The sequence below is a fragment of the Apaloderma vittatum genome, unplaced genomic scaffold (assembly GCF_000703405.1).
Source record: "Apaloderma vittatum isolate BGI_N311 unplaced genomic scaffold, ASM70340v1 scaffold15280, whole genome shotgun sequence".
Lineage (NCBI taxonomy): Eukaryota > Metazoa > Chordata > Aves > Trogoniformes > Trogonidae > Apaloderma > Apaloderma vittatum.
In genome coordinates this window covers 283-10,486 of record NW_009694117.1, presented here as the reverse complement: position 1 = coordinate 10,486, position 10,204 = coordinate 283, and the positions used below count along the sequence as shown (strand labels likewise).

The 10,204-nt window shown below is 40.0% G+C and overlaps 1 protein-coding gene across 1 annotated transcript in view; it reads right to left on the bottom strand.

Moving 5' to 3' along the window:
* MRPS5 (mitochondrial ribosomal protein S5) overlaps nucleotides 1–9,873 on the bottom strand; it is a gene marked incomplete at its 5' end in the record, with an annotated part of 10,308 nt that extends 435 nt beyond the window's left edge. Inside the window, 5 exons of the mRNA XM_009866470.1 lie at nucleotides 1,220–1,356; nucleotides 6,784–6,846; nucleotides 7,612–7,669; nucleotides 8,771–8,817; nucleotides 9,828–9,873. Of these exons, the coding sequence (XP_009864772.1) occupies nucleotides 1,220–1,356; nucleotides 6,784–6,846; nucleotides 7,612–7,669; nucleotides 8,771–8,817; nucleotides 9,828–9,873 (351 nt within the window). The remainder of the gene's footprint in view (nucleotides 1–1,219; nucleotides 1,357–6,783; nucleotides 6,847–7,611; nucleotides 7,670–8,770; nucleotides 8,818–9,827) is intronic.
* Between the last annotated feature and the right edge of the window lie 331 nt (nucleotides 9,874–10,204).

Here is a 10,204-nt window from a genome sequence, read left to right as displayed (position 1 = left end):
CAGCAGAAATTCAGATAGCTAGACTGCAGATACAATGTCATCACAGAGGAGTTTCCTTCTAGAAAGGATCTGGTCAGAAAAGCCCCATCCTGCTAATAAGGACACAAATTGGCATGTTAGTAATGTGCCGTATAGTTTTTATGTCTTTATATGGATATAAATTTTGCTTCGAAACCAGTAAAGTGCTTATTACTGCCCTGACAGGTAATATTAGCTAATATAATGATAGGAATTTAACATTATTTTAAACTATACCTCTTCCTTGCATACAAGCCCTTTTGTTAACACATTTTACAGAATAAATGTGTACTGGGAACAGGAAATCTTTCCCATTCAGGGCAGTTAAGAAAATATATCAAATGCGCATCTCTCAAAGCAATAATCTATTCAGCGGGCCCTTCTATTCATTCTGTGGAAGCCTTCTCAGAGACAATGCATTGAAAATAGATTGACAGACTTCCTCAAGTCTGCTCAGCCTCAGATACTGATACGCATCTGTAACTATCTTATTAGGCGAAGAGGATCAAAACCCTCTTCTCTCCTGAGGCTAAACTGAAAAAGTTGGCTAGGATGAGGTGACAGATTTGACAGCTAGAGCTTTGCAAGGATATACCGGGAATGAAAACAGCTAAATCCTGGCAGCTACTAAGACTCTACAACCGAGATAATCAGGAATTTCCAAAGAACTGATTCATCCTATGGCTGGTGTTCAAAGGAAGTCAGATGAAATGCTGCATGCTGGATCTTTCTGTCAACTAACAGGCAGCTGGTTCAGAGAGAGACATCTCCATTGCGAGCACTCTGAGTTAGAGGCAGTTACACTGCCTCTCTGACTTGTTTCAGAGATCTTAACTATACTTGTGCTAGAAACAGCTGGAGTGTTCATTTCAGTGCTGAAAACCTAGAATGCAACTAAACAAGCAGCAGCAACAAAACTTAGGCCACTACTTCCTCTGCCCGCGTCTTTTCAAATATCTCCAGAAATACTACAAAGGAAAGCCTGGCAGCACTTGGTTGTTGAACCGGCAGTGTTACATATTTCTGACTGGACGACATCATGCAACTGCTGAGGAATTATTCACATGCTGGTTTTGTTTGCTCTTTGGAAAATTACCTCATTTAACCCTAGAATATAAACTGTTTGTCCACAAACTATTACCATATCAGTCCCGGTCTGTGCCCTGACCTAACGTATAGAACCACTGAGACTGCAAACTACCTGTTCTGTCAAGCCTTTAAAGAGAGCTCTGGTAATGTTAATCAAGTTTTTGGATCCAGAAACTTTGGCATACATGTCTTGAATGCCAATTAGTTTGCAGATGGTAATGATAGCTCGGTGGCAATGAAGACCGTACCCTGTGGGGAAAAAAAGTACAAATTAGCATTATGTGATTATTTGTAAGCATACAACTTAGCGAAGGAAAATGAGAGAACTAAGACCTGGTTTTAGTTATTTGTCATACTTAGCATGTTAGAACACATTATATCTTAAAAATGGCAAAACCATTCTGGGAAGATCAGACTTTTCCAGCTGTGCTAACATAAAGATCATGGATTTTTTTACACTAAATACATTTTACTTAACGTAATTTTAAAAAAATGAAAATATCATCACCTATAAACTCAGAATGTAAGTCCATAAAAAATGCAACCTGAAGAATTGTTTAATACAACAGCTTTGGGTAGTATTCCTTAGAAGTATCATTGGTTGGCAGCTTTAGAATAATAACACAAACATACCCCACCACCCTCGGAACATTCACCAAAAAGGCAACTTCTTTCTCCCACTCAGCAGAAAAATAACATTTTGGCTTTTGGTAAGCAAAGCTTTGAGCAGTCAAAGTGGGACAGAAGCTGCCTGCAAACTGAGGAAGGCATCATTGTACCCACTTACACCAAATTCATGCTTCGCAGTTGATTTCTAAAGTGTCTGTTACCTCCCTCCTCTCAGCAACAGCAATTTCTCAGCTTCACACTCTAAAACTTCACAGAAAAATACTCTCTAGATTTCTAGAAGAAAACAGCTATTTTAATCTAGCATAAAGAACAAATCACAGAATCACAGAATGTTAAGGGTCGGAACGGACCTTGGAAGATCATCTAGTCCAACCCCCCTGCCAGAGCAGGATCACCCATCAAAAAAAGTTTCTGTATGTCTGTGGAAATCACAGGCCAAAAGCTTCTACATGTAATGACCTGAAATTTGTAGGTGAGTGGGGAGTAGAGACAAACATATTTCAAAATCCACAAACACAAGACTTTTGCATGTCAGCTGCGTCCCTCTCCATCACAGAGTGCTAGATGAGCTCCGACATATAACTCTAGCTCATTAGCTTTAATTGAAGTGGTTTCTTAGACTTGCCAGATTTCAATGAAGTTTTTTAAGGAGTCTGATTTTGCTCTCTTGTTTCATGGGGCCTAGCTCTATTTTAAAAATTGGTTTCTGATAGTTCTAAGGTATCTTACTTAAAAGCTGAAAAGCCAGGTTATTAATCAGTCCACTCTGCAGGACAGTCTTGCTGCTGAGTAAATGAGGAGGGGGAGAAAAGTCTATTCTAGTGCTACAGGTTTTATAATGCCAATATGTCTCTTCTTTTAACCTGTAACCAGAAAATAAACTATAACCATCCAAAGCCATTTCTTCTGCCATTTACAAAAATACTGTTTTCTATGGTACAACACAAAGTCAAGTTTTAGACACAGTTACATGTGAATGACTTCTGGAAGGCTGTTTGTCAAAGCTGCATTTTCAATGGATCAAAGCATTTAATTTCTGGTGGGTTTTTTGTTGTCTTTCTCCCAGCTTATCTCAATCAGGTTTCTGCAGATTGTTGATGCACAAGATGAAGGCAGCAAACTAGTCCATCAGTCACTGAATAAAATTTATTTCAGAGGCAAAAGCAAAGGATTCCAACTGCAAACTCCAGCTGTGCAGAAAAAGTTGGGCTCAGACACTTTTTACTTGCCTGTGGCAGGCAAGCTGCCTTTCTGTGGTTTAATTCAAGGAAGCCTAGGTAAGAGAAGAGAACAAATTTTCTCACACTGAAAAAGATAAAAAAGTAACCAAAAGAAATATTTAAAATGTATCCTTCCTATAAACTAACACAACTTGTTAAAGGCAATCTAAATTAGATTTTGTGAGTAGCCACTAAGGAGAGTTTGGAAGTAGAACATCTGCTTGAAATCCACAGTAAGGGCTTACTCTGAGCTAAGCTCATGTTACAACACTTTTTGACCTTGGATATTCATTTGTCTAATATGTAATCCTGACTATATAAAGTTGTTTTGGTTTTTTTTTTTTCTCTTTGCTGGGATTAGGAATCCTAGGGATTCCTAACAATTCAAGAAAGAAACATTTGAAGTGTAACAGTGACTTTACCTTTTCTACTGAAACATAAGGCTTTGTTGCTATCAGTTGTTGAGATGCCTGCCTGAGTCCTATTATGTACAGAAACTGGAGATCATCTGCCAGCTCTAATTATGCAAAGTGAGAGGCTTCAGGATGTGTAACTCTACAGCTGTAATGCCAGTGGGAAACAGAAGGGATCTTTTATGCTTAAGTGAAATCAGTCTACGTATGCCACGGTCTAACGTGCAAACGATGAATAACTGTGACACATTTTTTTCTTGGAAAACATAAAACCTGTTTCAGGAAATGCACACTCCAGTTCCATCAGTTATAAACCAGGGAAAATATTAAGTGGAAAAGCGTTTCCTAGGTTTTAGAAGATACTTGTGTACATGTGAATGTGTTGTGTAGCTGAAAAGGTTGGCAAGACACTCAGATTAGGCAAAAGCACTGTCCAAAACTGGCAGCAACAAGCTACGAAGGCTAAGGCGCTAAGCTGACAGAACTGGACTTGCATTCTGACACAGTTCGGCATGATACTCTCACAAATAAAGTAAGGAAATAAGAACAAGGCAAAATCATCATGGGAAGTATGCAACCCCCAGCAGTCTGCTGTCAGACCAAGAGCATTTTCCAGAGAGTATCCTGCAGTGGATTTCTTATGGCTTCAATATGAAAGAATCTTCATTGATGACTTGAGTGGGAGGATTCAAAAAATGGACTGAAGATACAATCTTGGGAATGGCTGCAAGCTTACTGGAGGTTAGGAGAAGCCAAGGTAGGTCTGACAAACTGGAAACATAATTTGAAACCAAAACACAGAAATTCAACAAAGACAGATACAGACTGTTTTGCTGAGAAATGAAAAGCACAAGTACCAAATAAACTTCAGCTTACTCAGAGGTTGTAGAAATTGATGAATTAAGTAGTTGAACATGACGGTGTCCTGACTGGAAAATTATCCCATGTTTCTGACTTACTGTGAGCTAATAATTAAGGGCTCTTGAAGTTTAGACCTTACCATAATGCAGCTGAAGTAATTTACACAGAACTAGCCATGTAAATGAATTGGTTTCCTTTTTGTATATTAAAATTAGAGGACAAATGAAAAGTGCTCAGCAACAAACTAAATCTGTCTTCTAGAACCGTAGCTACCTTCATGTGTCCTGACAGCAAAATGAAGCTAAAGAAGCCAAATCAAACATTCGTAAACAAAGGTCTAACTCAAAAGATTCATGGAAAAAAATGGCCTCATGTTATTGCTGCAGGTCTTCAAAACAGAAACACCTTAGAAGTTAAAATGGATCACACTGAAAATCACAATGCATTAGAATAAAGGTAACCTTTAGCCCCCCAAACTACCTCATGTGTTACAACTTTTTTAAATCGCAATCCTGAAGAAGGTGATAGCAGTTTACAAGGTTGCTCTGGATGCATCCCTGTCATTGTAAATGACTGGCAAAGCACGTATTGCAACAGATTTCAAGGTGAGGAAAGGGATAGCAGAAAGTCCGTGACGTCTTCAAAAGGTCAGTGTGCCTGTGGATGCTATTAGACACATCCACAACTGAGGGACAAGTGTGGTGGGCTGTGTATCTCTTGGGCTAAAGCTGGGAGGGGAACAAAGTTATGGCCTTCTGTCTGTTTTCAGTCCAACGATAAAATCTGTGCCGGGTCTTGCTGGTACAGAACTGTTGACATTAGACATGGTGAGTCGCCATACTTCACAACTACCAAGAGTAGTGATTTAATACCTCTGTGGACTAAAGTGTTTTTAATTGCAAGCACTTCCAATGGACTGGTACCTGTAAGGGTATGTTAAAGGAGAGTGATGAAAACACACAGGCACACAAACACGAGTGACAAATGCTAAGGGAGGCAGTGATGAGAAGCAAACCTTGTCAGCCATACAACTGGGTGAGAGCATGTGAGAGTGTGAGAATGTTTATTCTAGTGAGGTTATCTGATTGAGGACTTTGTCAGCTGGGAAACTGAGGGGGAAAAACGGGAAACCAGAAACAAAATATACAGAGACCTGACAAAACAAACATAGAGACACGGACAAGAAACAAACATCACCACTGACTGATGGGCTATCGAGAACCTACAGGTGCCACTTCCAGAAAGATCTACCTGGACTTTGTAACTGCTAAGACTGTAAACTAGGGGAGACCTGGTGTGAGAATCATCAGTGTTACACAAACCCACCAGTGACTGGAGCTGGACCACAAGCCACAGCCTGTCTGCCTGGTGGTAGCTGCTGGGAACAAGTATCTGGTGTGCCTATCTTCCCCAAGCCTGCTGTGCATGAGGGGTGCACATGTCTCACTAGCAAATTTTGAGCCAACTACCTAGTGAGTAGGGGGCCCTCGGATCTGGGCTGGGCAGGGGATCCATACTCATTACACCCAGGGGGACTTGTGAATGTGAAGTGAATGAGGGACAAACATCTGGGTGCATGTGGGCCCGTCTCCAGTGATTGGGATGGGGCAGAGGGTTCTGGGATGAAGCAGCTGCAGAAGGCAACTGTACATCTAACGTCACTGACCAGTAGGTTTGTGGAAGGACAGACCTGTGAGCTGAGACCAGGCATGGACTCACTACTACTCGCATCTAACCTACAGGAGTCTAAAGAACCATTTGCCTGTACTACAACTGGGATCAAAGTGAAGAACAGCCTGCAAAGAGGTAGAAATGCAAACACTGCCACTGTGAAATAATCAGGTGGTCTTTGTGCTGGCACGGTGAAGGACAACAAGCCAGGGTAGAGGCTGCCTCTAGTTTCCACACTGGCAGCTCGAGGGAAAATAGAGCAGTAATGGTCTCAAGGAAGCAGCAGGCTGGATGCTGTCCTGTCTCCAGCTCATGATCACAGGTAGTCTGAGGCAGCTGAGGGAGGACATTTGCCCACGCTATTCTAGTATGGACTCTTGGAAGCACAGCCACACAGATTAACTTGCTTTCTGATTCCTGTCTGAAGCACTCCCACCACTGCACACTAAAGTACCTCTGAAAACAGCGAGTAAAAAGTCACTGAAAAATAAGGGAATGAGCCTATCGGTTCTCCAAAGCATGCATGGGGCACATGGTGGGAAGAAAAACCTGCAGGGTTCTTCTAAAGACCTTTGCCTCCAACATCTATGCTATTAGACTTTTCCACATCTAGGTAATCTAGAGCTGGTGCAACTGCACTTAAGCAGCATGAAAGAAAACCAAAAATAACTCCCACCAGGAGGCTATAAGAGGGCCAAAGTCCAAACAATGTCATCAGCACAGTGGGTATTTCTAATGAAAAACAACTGGTCATCTCCACCATGTAAAACACTGTAGATTAGCACCAAATGATCCATCTCAGAAGTAGATGGACACCGTACAAATTTAACTTCAACGAATAAATTAATAAAACTTCAAATTTTTCATGCAGCTTTAATTACCTTTGTTTTGCTTCTTCATACGGATGGTTGTGCATTTAAATTTCACTGAAATGTCATGGTAGACTGCAGGGGAGGAAAAAAAGGCATTACGGCTAAATTCTTTCTTCCAGAAAAGTTTTAATTCAGCATGTTTAAGGAGTTGGTTTTACTTCCCTCCGTTTTTAAAGAGATAGGTAAATTTCTGAAACAGATTAAGAATGTTTCACATGTGTAAATACTATGTTACTATTGTATACCAAACCAAGCACCGCTTGGAAAAGTGTCTGTATGCCTCCAATAATTCCCATTCAGCTTTGAAGTGAGTTCACTTCCTCATACTTAGAGTTTTCCTAATAATTCAGCTTCTAACCTAACACTTCTTAATAGGCTTCAGCATTCTTGGATTTTCCATATAGAATATGTATTTGAAGCAAAGACAGGGGACTAGAAGGGAGGTAAATCTCTCCATGTTTAAATAACATCTCATGTTATGTAATCTTAACTTTTCTTCAGAGACCTTCCCACAGCTGTTGATACAAACCTGAGTGAAAGTAAGAGAGTAAACCACATACTCATTCCCGTTAATGGTGGTTTGTTTTACACAGGGACTGACAGAGTAGGTACTCTGACATTACCACTGTCTAGCTAAAATGGTCTGGGGCTTCAGATCTCATACAGCATGCTGAAGAATTAAAATAATGCACAAAGAACAATAGTACAATGCATCAGATCAGAAAGATTTTCTTTAATATCTCTTTATGCTTTTAACTAGTTGCAACTAATTCTTTTCAGTATATTCAATACTCATTGAAAGTTAAAGAAAGAATCTAAAAAAATCATAATACTTACTTGTGTGGTTCTGATACCGCTCTATAAAATGTAAGCAGCGTATTGCTTTATTCTTTGCCTAGAAAATAAAAGCAGAAAACATTTTTTCTTCAACTGTTCTGCAAAGTATTAGAAATTTACCATGTTCAGTTAACTAGACCAAAAAAAAGCAAGCCAGAAATCTTAAGAAAAGGGGTTGCCACATCTAAACCACTTACTTTATAGAAATAAAAATGTTCTCTTTATAGAACTGCTTTCTCCCAACAGACTGAATAGTTGAAAGGATTTCTCAACATAGTAACAACTTCATCAGAGATCGTGTATTTTAGCCTTGATACTTTGAAAGCTCAGTTGAGCATTACAACACGAACTAGATCTAATGTAGATGGACAAGTAACATTTTGAAATTTAAAGGAGCCTTGATAAGGTCATTATGTATGTGTAAGAGACAAATTCCTTCATATGAACTGTATGAGCAGATTGTGTGCTATGAAGACAATGGAAACAAGGGACCAAGCAGAGATAGGTACACATCACAGAAAAAGGAACAGAAAGAAAATAATGAGTGTATTAACAGAATTTCATTGCAGGGCAACCGCATTACATGTGTCCAAAGAGCAACAAACTGGTGAAGGCTCTAGAGCACAAGTGGTTATGGGAACTGGGGTTGTTTAGCCTGGAGAAAAGGAGTTTTGGGGGAGATCTTATTGCTCTCTGCAACTACCTGAAAGGAAGTTGTAGTGAGGTGGGGCTTGGTCTCTTCTCCCAAGTAACACGTCATAGGACAAGAGGAAATGGGCTCAAGTTGCACCAGGAGAGGTTTAGGTTGAACATTAGGAAAAATTTCTTCACTGAAAGGGTTATCAAGCACGAGAGCAGGCTGCCCAGGGAAGTGGTTTAATCACCATCCCTGGAGGTACTTAAAAGACAGGCAGATGCTGCACTAAGGGTCATGGTTTAGTGGCGGACTTGGCAGTGTTAGGTTTACGGTTGGACTGGATGACCTTAGAAGCCTTTTCCAACCGAAGTGATTCTACGATTACTTGTATCAAGATGGACAAATCATATACATGGACTTACTTCTTTGCATAGACTACAAAAGATACTGATTATTAAAAATAAAGAGGTGTCAGTATGAATTATTTGTGCTTGCCGTCAGGCAACAATTCAATCAACATACTTTCCGTAAAGCATTCATCCTGTCACCTGCCTTCCCCACTGCAAAACCTGCAAGACAGAGAATAGTAATTTCGTTACTGAGAAATAAATGGTGCAGGACCTTCAGAAAACAAAGGGGAAAGAACAGAGAATTTCACAACTATGTTTAGTATCTCTTACTTCCGCTCCATTGCAGGGATCATACTTTGAAAATGGTCCAGAGAAAACAAGAAAATAACAGTTTAGGAGTTACAAATACCTAACAACTGGATGCCAACTGCTCGTTGTCAAAATGAAAACAGTGAGTTTTAAGTTATTTCTGTTGTATGTTTGAATACTGGTGATTGCTTAAGCAAAAAAAAACCCCACCAAACACACATCCACTCTTCTGCTTAAAAAGAGTAGCTTCAAGACCCCAGAAGCAAAGGAGAAGACTGAGTTCTATGAGCAAAATAGAATATGAAAACCAAGTTTAACAGAATCGTGCATTTGTAAAAAATGCATGCCTGCAAAACACACTAAAAAACAGCCTGCCAGGTTACAAACTGCTACCGTTCTGCTTACTCTAGAGCATCTATCATTCTTCCAGTGACCAGCTCAACCCTAACCCTTGAGACTCAGACTTATTCCTGTTTACCAGGTCAACTTTGGAAGCAATGAGTCTCAGAATATTCGCAGTCAGCTCCGAGCAGAGCATCAACTCACTGTATGGAATCAATAAGAGGATGTGACAACTGTTTTTAGAAATTCTGTAGTCTAACAACGTCAAGGTAGATTGAATTAAAACAATTTAACCAGCAGAGCTGGCTTTTTTTGTGCTTTGATGTTTCTACTGTGTCACCTGGGGCTGTGAGTTACCTGTATCCAAAAGCCTAACGAAAAACTCAATGGGATTGGACTCAGTGGACAACACTGATTCATTAATTTCTTGCAGATGTTACAGGAGAAACGGGCCAGCAGAGATCTAGGAAAAAAATATCATTCTGACTGTTGTAGTGCTTCAAGCAAAGAGGATATAACCACAAGCCTGGAGACTGCCACGGAAAAAGCAGTCCAGGGCAGGGTTTGCTATCAGCTACCTCTTGAGACAGTTTTCACCCAGAGGTCTCTGTCACTTTCTAACATCTGCAGAAGAAAATGCAAGAAAACTGCGCTATTCTTTTAAACACAGAGCACAATAGCAGTGTATTCATGCTGTGAAGTCATGCAATAGATTAGAAAATATCAAATCATTCAGCACAGAAGGACTGAAGTGATAACAGGTTTCATGAAAAAGCTTTTCAAACAAAAGGCAGGAAGATTTCTTTCAGTGTAACGTATCTTTCTGCTGGAGTACCACACCTTCTTCTCTATATAACTTTTTCTTTCCTCTAAATCGCAATTAAAATTCAGCTTGAGGAACACATCTGGACTTGAATCCTTCACATAAAGTTCTGGAAAAGTGTAGTTGACTGGA